The sequence below is a fragment of the Dendroctonus ponderosae genome, unplaced genomic scaffold (assembly GCF_020466585.1).
Source record: "Dendroctonus ponderosae isolate FM_Combo_2020 unplaced genomic scaffold, Dpon_F_20191213v2 Dpon_F_20191213_5, whole genome shotgun sequence".
Lineage (NCBI taxonomy): Eukaryota > Metazoa > Arthropoda > Insecta > Coleoptera > Curculionidae > Dendroctonus > Dendroctonus ponderosae.
The window spans coordinates 4,988,304-5,004,100 of NW_026018715.1; the positions used below are offsets into that span (position 1 = coordinate 4,988,304).

Below are 15,797 nucleotides of genomic sequence, written 5' to 3' on the forward strand. Positions count from 1 at the left end.
TTAATAATTATAAATTTTTATTCAAAAAAGTACAATTTCCAATAAGCAGCACAATTTTCTAAAAGATTATTCGCGTGTTCCTAATTTAAACAATAACAATAATAATAATAAAGTACACAGCCTAAATTTAAAACTACACATATTCAACACAATGGAATGAACGATACCGACATAAATTCAATAACTAATTTAAGAAAATTTATATGGTTTTCAGCTACAACCCGCTTAGCGTTTACAATGAATGAGACTCGCGATCTGATCTGAAAAATAAAAAAATAATATTTATTTAAGTACCCAGGGTAAACTGTCTAAGAATGTTAACTTTAGAGATTCTAGTTTCTAGAGATTTAAAACCATGTATAAAATTCTATGCTATTTCCATTCTCCACACATAAAATAACCGCCCTTCAAATCTAGGGCGGTTATTTTATGCTTGGAGAATAGTACGGGAAAAATGAACATTTACTTGTATCTGAAAGATGTTAGCAGTCAATATGATGCAAATTGTGCATTATAATGCAATTGAAGGAATGCATGAGCATCCTCCTTAATCAAGCTCGGATAACTTGCTCGAAACACGACAAATACTCTATTTAAGACAGCCACTCTAGAATAAGTTGTGAACAGTATCTTTGGCGGAATGAAGCTAATTTTTGATGCTCYATGAATGACMCATATTTTACWAACCCAACAGGGGATAAGACATTAAAACAACTGTTTACTAAGATAGTGTTAAAACTTCTCTCATGTCTAATAATCTTCATAATAACATATAATTTTGTAAAAGTATATGCATTATAGTCTGTTCATAAATTCATGCCAATTTTGTGGTATTACTCTTCTATTTATTCGGAAGTACATACAGGATGATTCAAAACTGGCGTCATTCCTCGGGAGGTTCTGTCTGGAGGTGTTTTAGGAGTACAAAAATAATCTAAAAAAGAATTGTTTTTAAATACTAAGAAATTTTCAAAAAACTAAATCAGCAGGATGGCAACAATGTTTTTCAAGGTAATCTACATTATTGTTAAAAACTCCGGTAGCCATGGAAAAATAATGAAAGTGACAATAAAATAGATAAGGATAAACGGTAAGTTCAACAGGATTCGTTAGATTTAGGAATCTCCTTTTTCGAAATGTCAAATTGTTCTTTGTTGTCACCATAACCTCGAATTGATGTGCATACAAATAAACATACATCCCTGTATCTAACTCCAAACAAGTTAGTGCCTGTGTAATCACCTTACTGTGCACTCTTCTCGTATTCAGTTGATTAACTCCTGCTCAGTTTGTACCGGTGTTCAGCGAACCATTGGTTTAATGTGTCCTTGTGTTCTGTGTATCTTACATTCGTGGTAGGAATGTAGCTTTTTCTCGATTTTATTTAGTGCATAGAAAAGTGTCAGTGGTTGTGCAATGCTCTGAGTACCTCTGGAATACTCTGCTGCAATTATCTCCAATACCTGTTCCTCTGTGCCTGGAACCCGAACATCTATTGTCGTCCACTATCTGCCTGGGGCCAATCTTCAGAGCCTTGGACCTTTTTTGGCGTAAGATCTTACAGCTTCTGCTATGTTAATGCGGCATTTCGCCATAACTAATGACATATTCGATATTGGCGTACATTTTGTAAGAGAAGGGCTATCTTCCTGTAACTGTCTGTTAATGACAAAAAACATCATCGCCGCTTTGACTTTTGATCAGAAAAATGCAAAAGAGAACTTTTTTAATATCAAAAATGTTCGTAATTTGAAGCAAATACCACAATTTTTCGCTTCGAATGCTTAAGTATTCCAATGGCTATCAATCAAACATGGGACCATTTTAAAATAATGCTTACTAACAAAGTTCACATTCAATTTGTTAATATCTTATAATATTTTGGAAAAAAAATATATTTCAATATTTTTCTCGTACTTTCCAAGCCAGTTGTGAATCACCCTGTATATTTCATGAAACCATCCTATCGAGTAAATGTTTCCTACTAAAATTGAGTGAGCCTTTAACGGCTTTAACTTTATAAGGCATATTATTCAAAACCATCCTGTGCTTCTGCTCACTTTTACGTTACTAATTTAGCAGCTCAAATGGTTCCGAAAACCCTTAATTAAGAGTAAACCTTAAAATGCTCATTTTTAAGAATACTTAATAAACAAAACATTACCTTTCGGTTTTTACATCCCCACGAAAAAAAAATCAATTTGGTGGTCCTCACCAAAAAAAAAAGAAAATCTGCGACATGAGATATAAATATGAGATTTTAGAGTTAAATCTACATTGAGTCAAACGGTAGGTAGGTGCTGCTTCTGGGCGGCAAAGCAAAACAATTAGTTTTTCGTTAAAATATAATTAATTTTCTGTAGAAAAGATCAGATTAAAATAACATAAAAAGTTGCAAAACTAATTTGGAAAGATACCTACTTTTTATTTTTCTTATCATCTTTTTCTGGTGCAGGGTGACTATCTCCATTCGAAGTCTTTGGAGTTTTAGGAGGGCGTCTCTGATTCAGTAGAGATGGGGTCCAACTAAATTCTACATAAAATTCAGGTATAGTATTCAAAATACGAATGTTTTCAAGCCGCATGAGCCGAATATATTAAGGAAAATATTGAATACTGCCTGAAAAATATAAATTATTACCAGTGTTTGAAGCTTGTCCCGCATTTTCTGAGCCATCACACATTAAAGGAGGAGGAGGAGGCAAAGTTGACTGAAGCAATGAAGTGAGCTGACTAGATCTTGAATATTTTTTTCGCTCATTTGGTACACTTTCTTTCTTTCGGTTCTGTTCATGGTCTGGATAACAGTTTATTGAGCGTAAAAAAGACTCAAGCGGACCCATTACCGATTCCTACAATATTCCTTGTTGCTTATTTTAAATATAACGTATTCTACTAATAATGAGTCGCATCAAAAGTAACAAGTTTTGCTTTCCGATAACATTGACTATAGCATTTCCTTTCAATTTATTAGTGATATTCACTTGCAAACTCCACAATAACCGAATGCGATACAAAAGTATCTAATTTTATATTCGAATATGAAATATTAATTAATATTTACCTACTAAGCGTATGTCGAAACTAAATATAATCGAAAACATAAATGCCACCGCAAGTATCAGTCACACAACTAAATTATTTCAAGTGAGTAAGTTCAATAAAAGATAACAAGTATTCTGCGGATTTCATTATTTAAATACCTTAGTATTAATGGGTACGACTTCGGTCCACGTATCACCCACAACATTGCTAACCGGGGGAACATCAGGGCATACGTATCTTTTTTTCAGTTTCTTTCTGTCCAGTGTAGGCCGTTGTTGGTCTGAAATARTGTTTTACACCTCTATATTCAAAATTGCGACTCTTTTGGATAGCTGTAGCTAAATCAAAATACTAAACATTTTGAAACAATATACACACCTTCGGATGATCTTGATAATGTAGGATTCATAAGCGCGAGGTCAATATTAGACACAGTCATGTCCAATAAAGGCGTGGAGGCTGGAGGAACGGCTGCTTTAAAAATTAAAAAATTGTAATATTTAATAATAGTTAAAATTAGAAACGCATTGTTGTTTAGAAATTTCTTATATAATAAGTATAAGTAATATTCTTATACACCATCTCGAATTAGGTAACTAAATTTCAATACATCTGATCAATACTAAATCTCAGCAATAATAACTTGTAATTGAAGAGTCGATACGTTGTTCAGTATTACTAAAGCACTGTAACTAAATAATAAATAACCCTGCAGATTATTACCATTTTTGCGACTAGTATCTGGTAAATCAAAGTAATTAATTGACTTTAAATTTTCCTTCAATCTGCTGCAGAAATTGGTAGGAGAGAGTGCCGATGCGCCAACCGTACTGCTCGCAGCGGAACTTGAGTTGTCTCTAATCGAACCTTGATTCATAGAAACGTCGCTTAAATCGAGTTCCACATGATTTTCACCTGAATTAATAGATATCATTTTATATATACGCAACTATAAAGCTGTTCTCGTTCAAAGTACTTCTAGTCTTTAAAAAGTGGGGCTATTATTTACGAAGGTTAATAATAGGCTCAGAAATAGATATTCATATTTAAACTTGAAATTTTTTATTCCACGGTTTTTACCCCTAGCAATGCCATTATGTACAGAGTGTTTCCTCATAAGTTGACACCCCCCTAGATCGTTTATTTGAAAAAAATTGTAAAAGTGGCAAACACAAAAGTTGTTAAATTTTAATCAAATTTTTTAATAATAAATAATAATAAATAAATAAAAATGTAAAAATTTTACGACAAAGTATTTTTTTAATAAAACAGGTTCTATGTGTCCTAGGAGGGGTGTCAACTTATGAGGAGAAACCCTGTACAAGATTATAGCAAATATAATCAAGATTGAGTTGGTGCAAAATGCATTTTCAGGGCGTGATCTTATGTCGAAAAATAGTACGCTCTAGCAACTGTTGTAAAATAGAACAACAAAAAAGATGAATCTCGTTTATATGTGATACATTCTTGTATTACCGTTCAAATTGCCAAAATTTTGGCGCCTGTTGTCTGCATCATCAAAGAGGGTATACAGCTTTAATTGATCTTCAAGGCTGATGCTTAAATTAGCAGGAGACAGTGCCGAAGCGCCAGCTACACTGCTTGCGGCCGAATTAGAATCTCGTCTAATCAATCCTTGAGTCATTGAAAACTCGGCATATTCGACATCGTTTTCACCTGAAATAATATAAACTACAAATATATTAAATTTCCTATAAGAGTCAATGGTCTCACCATAATTCCGTTAACTTGCAAAGTTCTTGAGGGGGATTAATCATTTCAGGAAATTTTTTTTTGAATTAGTGAATTTAAAGAGAATCAAATCGTCAGTTATAGTAATAACAAATTTAAAGTGCAGCTTGGGAGTAAAGTGTAGAATCTAACATTGATTATTATACCATTGAAACACAGTAAAACGTTAAAATATAAACCTACAAAATGTTCGCCAATCTATATTAGAAATGCCTGTTTATTTTAAGAATAGCAGCAAAAGTGCATGTTTACAAGGTGAATTTAAGAAATAGCTTCGGTTGACAAAAAATATTTCTTTGCTTCAAATTTATGCTTCTTCAAAGTCATAAGAAGGCTGAGTATCTTTTTCTGCATGATTACCACGTTCAGGGCTCTGACACTCATATGAATCGCAAGAAAGGTTTCCACAATCTCCATTTCCTATATGAACCGAATATAATTTCATAATTGCGCTTGGAAAGTACCAGTTGAGTATGTCGTCAAGAATAGATATTAAAAGTATAAGTTCGCAGTTCACTAAAGATAAGCTATTTGTAATTATTCTAAGCAAATCTCAAGTTTTCTATAGTGAATAATCTCATAATTATCGGCGGGATGAGCAAAAATTAAATTAATCAACAACACCCACTACTAACCTGACATAGCCTCTACGTCGACATCATTCTCGTCATTAGAGTTGTCTCCCACAATAAGATTCGCTTCCTGAGATCCGAATTCTTCAATTAAAGGTTCAGGTTCACTAAGATCCTGCAGAATAAAAAATATAAATTTCTCAGAATTTGACAAATTATTTTAGAATACTTACACTTTCGCTACTGCTGCTGCTGCTAAGCATGAGTGAGACAGCAGAGTTCAGCAAGTTAGGAGAACTCAAAGACACGCCCAATCCCAGGAGGTGATGCGAAGATTCTGTTGTTTCGGAGCCATTCGATTTCTTACCATGAATTACTTGAGTTTGAACTGAAGAGGCGGACGTCGAACTGCTGCTGTTAGCATTGCTTTGAACCGGTTTTGAGTTACAAAGACACTCGCCGGTAGAGGTAATTTTCATTTGGGACAAGCTGAAAGCACAAGTAATACAACCGCTGTTTTGCGTCGTTTGTTTTTCACTTCTACCTTGTGCTACATCCGGCAACAGCAGCGTTTACATTTCTAGTTAAAGTGGCAAGGTCGGTTGAATAAGACTTTTCCGCCACATTACTTTGAGAAGAACTAGGTACAGAACGACTATCAATAGCCGCATCGATGGTGACGGTTGATGGTAAAGCTTGAAGAGCGTACATGCTTTTAACCAGAGCAACGCTGGGTATATCACCTTGGGAATTTGCGCCTAGAGTAGCCGCTACTGCGTTTCTTGATATTTCAGCAGCTAAACGCTGAAATTTAATTTTATAAAACAAACTTTGAATCCTCATTATGATGATACGCACCTCTTTAGATTCATTTATTTGCGATATATATTGGTTTTGGACAGTTTGCAATTGATTAATGTACCATTGCTGGTCTCGGCAACGCTGATAAAATGTAGGAGCTCGAACTTGGAACCTTGAAGTAATATAAAAGCTTTCCAATTAGAAAACAATACAGCAAGTAAAATAATACGCTGACTACCTATGGGAAAACTAGAGTAGACGTACCTCAGCACCAAAGTGTCTAATGGCACATTTAAATATCCTTCGCTGGCTAATAGATCTAAGCGGAAAAATCTGTTGTAGCCCCAACATTCACCCACTTCAAAATCAGAGGCAAATTCTCTAACAATGTTCTTATCTGAATCGCGCTCTGTCTGATGAATCATCTCTACTCTATACTCGTACCTGAAACAAGACATAATATGGAAATAGTGTAGGGTTTTATTATTATTCAATGGAAACAACGGTCGACTACATAAAAGGTGCCGAAAAAATCTACAAAAATTTCACGAGGCAAACATATAATGATCTAACCAACTTACCGCACTCTGAAAGTGAATGATTACGCAGATAGTGTCAGGGACAGGGGAATTTGATTTTTAATTTTTCATAAATTTTTCCTTTAAAAACTGGTTGTTTGTCCTGTAAAAACCGTAACAATGTTCGACAAAACGTTGCGTTACTCTTATAGCATGTTGAATTTCAAACATATAATGTAGAGAAGGAAGTCAGCAAATCAAGGGAACCTTTCATGTTTAGAATAAATCGATTAATACAGGAAATTACTAGGCCTATGCCTAGCTGCCAGGCGAGTTGATTTTCCGATTAATTCTACTCTCTGTCAATATATCGATCGGTACCTACTTTTACTACTTTCATCCCTACCACCTGTTTCCCACTGACAAATTGCCGATGGGCAGAATTTAATGTTGCTCCCAATTTTATGAATGACTAGCTTTGTCTATTTATTAATGTTTTTGGCACGTACTCATATAAAATATACCATTGTTGGACTTGGCAACATTTTTATTTATTCTGGGTGGTAAAGCATAAAATTCGCATTAGTCGCGCGATATTAAATAAATGCTTGGGAAACTAAACATTTCCTTTTTAATTTGTTTTGACATTGTTAATTATTTGCTTAAGAATGTCTTAGTTCAAACATTTACTACCTTTTATTCACTTAGCTCAATATTGTTTTCGATGTAAGCGTTGGGCGAAAAAAAACCATACAAATAAATGTGTACCTAAATGTGTGCAAATTATAGTCTAGTCTAGCAAATTCAGTTAAAATTAATTTCTGTTAGACTCGCTAAGTTTATGTTACATTTTATTAAGATATTGATACACTTACTTAGATGGTTCTGGATATCCGGCACTTAGCTCCAAGAACACTGATAAATAATTACCACGAACAACACCATTTCCATCTGGATAGACTTTCAGCCTCCAGCATAGCCCATTACAGTGAAGAGGTGTAGAGTAAACTGGATCAGCTTTTCTTTGCAACTGGGTAAACCCATGCATAACGAAAGTACTACTACTGTAGGCCGGAACAATTTCACTAAAAATCATTTATTTTTTGTTCAAATCAAGTTAACATAACTGGTTTGCTAAAGTTTACCTATGGAAATCGGCAGGAACTGGAGCTGTGACGAAACTAGTCATAGGTTTTTTTCGAATATTGTGTATCATTCTAGAGAGCTCCGCGCTTTTAATAATCAACTCCGATCTAGTGCAGGTATGCAATTGGTGTTCAATTTCATGAAGCAAGTGTTCTAATTGTTCAGTTTCCTTAAAATAATGCAATTTTGTTGCATTTAAATAAACTTATTTTAACTAAAAAATACTTGGTGAGTCAAAGACGTGTGACTCGTCTGTGCGTCGATTTCTACAATTTTGGATACCGTTTAAACACAAAGATGTGTAATGATCTGTAATTTTGAATGAGCAGTGTTAAAGTTTATACAGTTGATTGATTATTTGATAATTTGAATAACGATTGGCACACAAAATATTTGTAAATGTTTGTATCTGCTGATTGCATTAACACTTTGATAAAAACACGTTAATTAAAAACCATGTAGGACATCATTAGCACATTTGCCCCAAAATACATACTGAATTTTAAAAAAATGCAAATCCTGAATGCGAACATGAAGACAAGCAAAACAATCCCTATCAATCTCAGCCGAAATGGGTTTTGTTTCTGGGCCCTCGTTTAAGTGGCGAAAAACAAAAATTTCTTATTTGGTTTTTTGCTTTAAGTCTCTGGGCAATTAGGCCAAATTTTATTTAGAATTTCAAAACTTTAATAAGCAATTATTTTCTAAAGTATAGCGGGTGCTTTCTTTAATTAAAATTCTTATAATTAAGTGTGTTTTATGTCTTGCTCTTAAAATATTGACATTAAAGAAAACATCGAACTGAGTAAAAGAAGGGCGTAGGAAATATTATTAAAATGAACAATAAACCTTCGGATATAAATTAATTAGATAATTATAAGTACTTGAGTTAAGGTATCCTTTTGGCCCATCAATGTCAACAATTTCGTCTTAAGCTGGGAATCCAGTCTGGCTATCATCAGCTCAACAGCATTTCGAATTTCTCTGACTCGTTCATCCTTCGCTGATCTCACAGATTCGACATTTCTTTCCTAAGAATTAAATTGTTGAAAAAAAGTGTAAAGGGGTAGAAGCTAATAGTTTCGTTGACGGTATGTCAAGAGAACAATTGATAAGATTATTTTAAATCTTAGAACGTTTTATCTATCGTTATGTGGTATTTACAGGGTGTCTCCTGATGTAATACCTCTACTTGGTATACATATGTAATATTCAGTTGTAACAAAGTAAAAAGTTAATTTAGAAATTAGCTTTTAGAAAAAGCGTTTTCATAATACAAAGGGTTAAGTTTTCCCAGTTGTGCTGATTGACACTATTAGAAATGTTTATTTTACAGCACAAGAATACGCCGATTCGTATTATATTTGTGGCATTTTGCGGGTGTACTCTCTCCTATACAGGGTGTCCCATTAGTATGAAATAACTTCATTACGTCTAGATAGGCAAAAAATAAAAATATAGTGGTATTTTAGTTTTGCAGTCTGAATACTAAAATGATTTTCATGTGTACAGAATGTCGCAAAAGTGCTCTACCGAGTTCAACTTTGTGTTTTTTTCGTTGGGCAATTTAATTAAATTCATGTTTAGACAGAAGAATAAGATGTCGAATAAATTTGAGTAAAAAGATTGTGGTTTTTAAGTTTAAAAAAATTGTTGCAGTCGATTGAAATATTTAAACTGTGATAATTTGTATACAATACATCTGAGAAACAAATGAAATTTTAAAGTAAGAAAAAGAAAGCCCATTTCTTGCTCCAACAGCCGACAAAAGAAGCATTAACCTTTTATGAGAAATTAATTTTGACAAAGATACTTTGAAAGTGTCACTTTCCGCAAGAAAATTTTAATTTCCGGTCAACTACAGAATTACATGATCGTCAATGGTTGTATCGTATGAAATAATTACCAATTGAATGCTGAATTTAAAAATGAAGAGAACATTTGCGTGTGTCAGTTGAAAAACCATCGTAGTACTTTTCTGAGATACTTTGTATATTTGAAAATAATGTTATCATACACAGATCGCAAAATTAAAAAATACTTTTGATTACATTTTTTGCTCCTATTTTCTCTGTCGCTTTTTTATTTTTATTTCCAACCGTTTACGCGGAATGAAGCTATTTCACTCCAATGGAACACCTTGAAAAAGTGATACGAAGTTGGATTTAATTATAATAATAAGAATAATTTAAAGAGGAAGGAAAGGGAAAACGTTAAGAAATAAAAAATAATAAAATGGCTCTTTGAAAGTTTTGATGCGAACTCTCGCTTCCAACTTATTCTCTTCCGGCGAAGAAAACTGAAAATTTCCAATTTCAATATTTTTATTTTTTGTTGTTAGTTTCAGAGTTGGAACAAAACCGAATAGCCTTTCTTATAGCAACAAAGATAAACCTCTTCCCTTAAAAATCTCAACCTCCCCATAAAAAGAAAATATACAATGAGTGTATGGGTAACACTGTGTTGTTGTTGCCGCTCTATGCGCTAATGAGACATGACCCATCGTGCCGCACTTTGAATTACGCTTAACATTTAACCTCAACGCCGGTGCGTTGAGTTGGCGCACCAAGCCGTCTCGACATCACTACGCCAAGTCCTGAAAATTCTCTGAGTTACCGATGCTTACAGTGAGGCCCAGAAGTAATGTCAAAATTCATTTAAAACTTAGACGGCACATTTTTGGAAAAATGCTCCGACCCGTCAGTTTTTATTTGTAAATGCGAATTTTTTAATACCAAATTTATTTATACAGGGTGGTCCATATAAGCTACGAACATCAACTTTTCAACTGGAAGCTTTTTATTTCAATTTGGAATTTTCCATTGAAGTATGATTCAGATAACATGTATTATATGTACTTAACCTCAACAGTTGCCGAGAAATTTCCGATTGCACCTATCAATAATTATTAGCCACGATTTCTTTAAAATTTCTGTGGCCCTCAAAAGAACCAATTTATTCCAAGAAACAGAACAACAATCAAATTAAATGTTCAAATGTGTGCCATTTAATCTGGATTGATAAACTCTGCAATTGGTGCCATTCATCGTTCGTGCAATTGCCATACTGTTGTTCGTGTTTTCATGATTTATATTGCGCAGTTTGCAGTTGCCGACGTTGGAATTGGATTGGTCAGATTGACAGATTGTATTTCCATATGATTTAATATGTTGTGTGTAGTGTTTACCCAACAATACACACTTTCTTCTTTTCTTTTTATTTTAATATCAAAATGTGGAGATGCAAGCTACTTGCTTTTATGTTCATTTTAACTTCATATTTGCTATTGAAGAAAGAGTGTCAGATACTGCGGTTTAAAGTCAGGCCTATCAATAGACAAATATAAAAAGGAAAACTTTCAATATGTTGAGAAAATGTAAAGTATGGACACGCAAATTTTTTTTTTAATTAACCAGTGACTAAGTCGGTGTTCGAAAAGTTACTTAGAAAAGTTGAACCAATCATTAAAAAAAAAACCGTTCTGATGGTATATCCCTGAAGAAAATCTTTCTAGAGTTCAAATTGGACTCACTTTCTTTCTCTCTCTCATCTCTGGAAGTTTTCAGAATTTGTTGAGTTATTAAGGCTAGACTCGATTTTTTCAAAAATTTCTAAAGTCCCACAATCCGGCTCATAATATCAGTAGAAAGAGAAAATGCGCTGTTTAGGGTTCGTGCACACTGGCGGTCGAGTTAGGCGATGCGAAAACATGAGTTCTGTCACTCATGTTTTAACGTCCAAAAAGATCTAGAAAATCGGTTGCTTTAAGTGAGGAAAAACTCACTTGAATAGAAAATTTCTGGAAGTTTCGAGGATGTTTTCAGTTACTAAGAGAAAGCGATTGACCGTTTTAGCGATTAGACGGATTTATAAAAATTGTCAAGGAAAAACCAAAAATCTCTGAGGCCTGCCAAGAATAACAATCTAAAGAGAAAATCTGCTTCTTTAAATGAAGAAAACCTCACTTTAAAAAGAAATTTCTTGAAGGTTTCAGAATTTTTTCAGATACTAAATCGAAGCGACGTTGAACAAGGATTTCCAAAAATTCGCCAAGGAAAAACCTAAAATTTCTTAATCCGGCCCATAATATAAGTATAAAGGGAAAGTCCGCGGTTTTAAGTGAGGAAAAGCCCACTTAATAGGAAATTTCTGCGAGTTTCTAGTATTTTTCAAATACTAAGGCGAGGCGATTGGCCGTAGAAAAAACACCAATTTTTCAAAAAATTGGAAAAATGGTGTTTGAAAAGCCAAAAAATCCAACAATCCGGTTCATAATATCACTCGAAGGAGAAAATGCGCTACTGTAAGTGTGGAAAAAGCACTTTAATAGGATCTTTCTGGGAATTCCTCCAGGATTTTTTGAGTTACGAAATTGAGGCGATTGGCCGTTGGTAAACACGGATTTTTCAAAAATTTGTCAAAGAAATACGAAAAATCCCCAAGACTGTCTATAATATATATCGAAAGAGAAAATCCGTAGCTTTAAGTGAGAAAAAACTCACTTTTATATGCAATTTCTGGAGGAAGTTTCCCAGATTTTTCAGTTCCTAAGGCAAGTCATGGCCGATAGGAAACGCGGGGTTTTCAAAAATTCGTCAAGGAAAACCCAAAAATCCATGAATTCAGCCCATAACATCACCAGAAATAATATTGTGGCAGTTTGTCCACTGAACGTCAGGCTATTAATAAGAAATTCAACATTTAATAAAATCAAATACGATCAATGAAAGAGTAGTAAAAAATTACGAGTACTAAAACTAAAATAAACTATTCCGGGAAGAAACATGTAATAAGTTGTCGTCGCTTGGCCGCAGCTTCCTCCTCAGTCATAGCATCCAGAAGGTGGCACAGGTGTTCCGTAAATGATAGGTTAATGCTACTGGGTGCCTTCAACCCATCAGCAATACTTTTCGCAATCACCACACGTTCGGTCCCTTCCGTGCCCACCTTTCGCTTCTTTGCTGTAAGCAGATAAGTTTATAAAAAAAAACAGGTCTAGTAAAACATACCTTTTCGCGGAGTTTCGACACGGGCAGTCGCATCTAAAGCGCTGGCTTGAGGCTCTGAGGGCATTATCTTGGACGCTCTAAACCTAGAACACGTTCAATTTATATACAGTGTGATTTACGTATACCGTGCATTAGAAGTTTTCTGACTTACAGTTGTTTACGAAACACACATGTGCGCAAAAGTAAATGTGACAAATTGAACGCATCACTTTCATTATATTTTTTAAATTATTTTGATTAAAAAGTGACCGACATGCCCTGCGACAACCGACGACTCCTGACGGATTGAAAAAAACGTCGAAAAACGACACTTTTCGGCCCACTAGATATACAGTGTGTTTTGCATACATTTCAATTGTTTAAGAAAAAAATGCCATTACAGATGTTTTTGCAACCAGCTATATCTAAGGAACGGTTCAAAATTAAAAACTCAAATTTGGTACGTAACCAGTGTGACCAGATTTCCGAAACCCCTGCCGAGCTCATTTGTCGCCCAAAGTTGCAACTGCTGTGGCGACAATCGCAACAGTGTTGAAAACTTGCGGCAACACCGTGTAACACGTCACTCGCGACCCCTAGAATGTTTATGACAATTTCAGAGGGTAGTTTCGGTATTTAACAACAACAGATGTTTGCATAGCCACATCTAAATAGATAATGATTTATCACATTTTACACACAAGAGAATACCTACTATAAACAAAAAAATAAAATGAGTTATTTTTTTTGATGTACTCTATTATTAGTACACCCCATGGCAATTTCATTAGAAAATATTGTTTTTGTCATAAATAATTGTGTTTTGTCATAAATAATTGCGTTTTAAGTAAAAAAAAGTCATTTTATAGAGGTGACGGCGGACACCATGATTAGACAGTATAAAAAGAAAGTCGGTATTAATTTTAAGAACTATAATGAAGAAAACGTCGCTAGGGCACTCGAAGATATTCGACAAGGCAGAAAAAGTTTAAGACTGCTTCAGAAAATTATAAAATTCCAAGATCCACTTTACCCCATAAGAAAAAAGGAATCAAAACGAAGAAACATAGCGGACAATGCCTAATTTCACAAGAAGAAGAGAAACTTAATAAAAATAAGAATACGCCTTGTACTAGGTGTTAAGACGATTTTTAACGCTTTATAAAGGGTCGTCCACCTTTACTCCATACATACTCAAAACAAAATAGGGGATAATGAAAAGTGTATGGACTATTGAATTTGACTATGGAATTCGATAAAAGATACACGGAAGACTCTAAATTATTTTATTGAAAATTTTCTTTTCAAAATTATATTTGTTTTTCACCCCGAACGAAGGTAGTTTACATTCAAAATAATATCGATAATAATCTTGGTATTAGTCGCATCTCGAAATAGAGTTTCATGCTCCCATTGTCTTTTATGTTGCCTTGAATATTTCCCCCTTTTACCCATTTTTCTTTCTATCTCTAAAAATTAAACGCACTTGGCCACACAGATCACAGAGTATGTTGGAAACTAAAATCACTAGTAATTTTGTGATATCCTATTGGTTGATTTTCTCAACGGCTAATAACGGTTTTCACCGTTAATATGTTTTTTCCTAGAAGAAAAATCGTACCTTATATCATTTTTGGAATTTAGCCGCAATGGATAATGGCCTTTTCCAGGACGCTGATTTTTCACACGATTTCAAGGGCTGTTTTAAAGAAATGGCGAGCCTTTGTCGATTCATTAATATATAGTAACACAGCGCAAAAGGTGGTCACACCGATCCTCAGAACACAGAAACGTTATTCTATTTCAGTTGCAGGAGGGTAAATAATTATTTTCATTTTTTTTCAGCTAACTACCTACCAAATTTCGGTTTTGAATTTAGAACCGTTCCTTTGGTATGGGCTTGTTCCGTAAAAATCTGTCTTGGCAGTTTTTTTCTTAAACAACTGACATATACCAAAAACTATAAGAAATAAGTTAAAAACTACGGTTACCCAAACTCGCCATTAAATGGCCAATCCAACGATGCTTAAGAAATTTGGGGTTTGCGTTTAAAATAAGAAAGTTAGGTAATAGTTTCGGTACACCCTGTATATCTAGTGGGCTAAATGTATTTTACATGGTTTCGGCCCGACTCCTTATGATCGGAAACAAAATTTAAAGTTTCTCAAACAACTGCAAGTTGGAAAACTTCTAATGCACGAATTACTTAAATCACCCTGTATAGTATATATCTTAAAGGTAATGAGCTATATTTATTTTAAGAGAGCAATTTACTTACTTTCTCGGTCTAGAGAATCTTTTGAAGAAAGACATCTTCGAGTGAAGGGGCCATCGGGTTCCAACCGATGAACCAGATCTGAAGCCATCCCTCCTTTGCCTCGTATATTTGTCACGGATGCCCTTCCACTGCTTCATGCAATCATCAACTGAAAATAATTCAGTTTCTAACATGCTTGAATTTCTATTTAAGTACCATCAGCATACCAGATGCATTTAGTGCGGCCGCTATTTTAGCCCAGGCATCGCGTTTCTTCTTGGCATTCTTGTAGTCCTTATGCCCCAAATTGTATAAGTACTCATGATTTTGTATTAGTTCTATTAGCAAGCTGCTAAAATCAGAATCTTCAATAAAATTGTCTTGTTCTGCCATCTTGGCAACAACATAAACAAAACACGGCTCAAATCACTCCGTCACTGTGGCCAACTACACGACGAACGACAAGCACCGGCGGAATAAAATTTGATTAAATACCAACGGCATGGAAACGACGAGCGAACGAACTTTAGGCAACGTCGGATTTATACATGGATACGTGCGCGCTCGTATGTTTATTGCGGCAACTGCGAACTACGAACGACGAACGGCACCAACCGCACACCTTATATACAGGGTTGCTCATTAGTGCGTCAAAGTGCGATATCTCAGTAAATATGAACTTTACAAGAAAATTCGTCCAACGAAAGTTTTTCACGTT

At 34.5% G+C, this 15,797-nt stretch overlaps 1 protein-coding gene across 7 annotated transcripts in view; it reads right to left on the reverse strand.

The window, feature by feature from the left end:
• The window catches only part of LOC109541314 (E3 ubiquitin-protein ligase TRIM37), a 23,104-nt gene continuing 7,307 nt past the window's right edge, over positions 1-15,797 (reverse strand). For 2 of the 7 annotated variants that reach the window (XM_048666543.1, XM_048666537.1), the window contains exons 4-18: positions 8,719-8,865; positions 7,834-8,003; positions 7,564-7,773; positions 6,435-6,614; positions 6,228-6,342; positions 5,914-6,173; positions 5,603-5,858; positions 5,433-5,544; positions 4,522-4,722; positions 3,769-3,960; positions 3,424-3,519; positions 3,204-3,325; positions 2,642-2,852; positions 2,422-2,533; positions 1-260 (exon numbers count right to left, since the gene is read on the reverse strand). In XM_048666543.1, the coding sequence (XP_048522500.1) occupies positions 233-260; positions 2,422-2,533; positions 2,642-2,852; positions 3,204-3,325; positions 3,424-3,519; positions 3,769-3,960; positions 4,522-4,722; positions 5,433-5,544; positions 5,603-5,858; positions 5,914-6,173; positions 6,228-6,342; positions 6,435-6,614; positions 7,564-7,773; positions 7,834-8,003; positions 8,719-8,865 (2,412 nt within the window). In that variant the 3' untranslated portion in view covers positions 1-232. Of the gene's footprint in view, positions 261-2,421; positions 2,534-2,641; positions 2,853-3,203; positions 3,326-3,423; positions 3,520-3,768; positions 3,961-4,521; positions 4,738-5,432; positions 5,545-5,602; positions 5,859-5,913; positions 6,174-6,227; positions 6,343-6,434; positions 6,615-7,563; positions 7,774-7,833; positions 8,004-8,718; positions 8,866-12,336; positions 12,796-12,843; positions 12,927-12,994; positions 13,075-15,100; positions 15,249-15,306; positions 15,432-15,797 lie in introns of those variants that run through there. The other 5 variants (XM_048666540.1, XM_048666541.1, XM_048666542.1 and 2 more) reach the window with 5 other exon arrangements.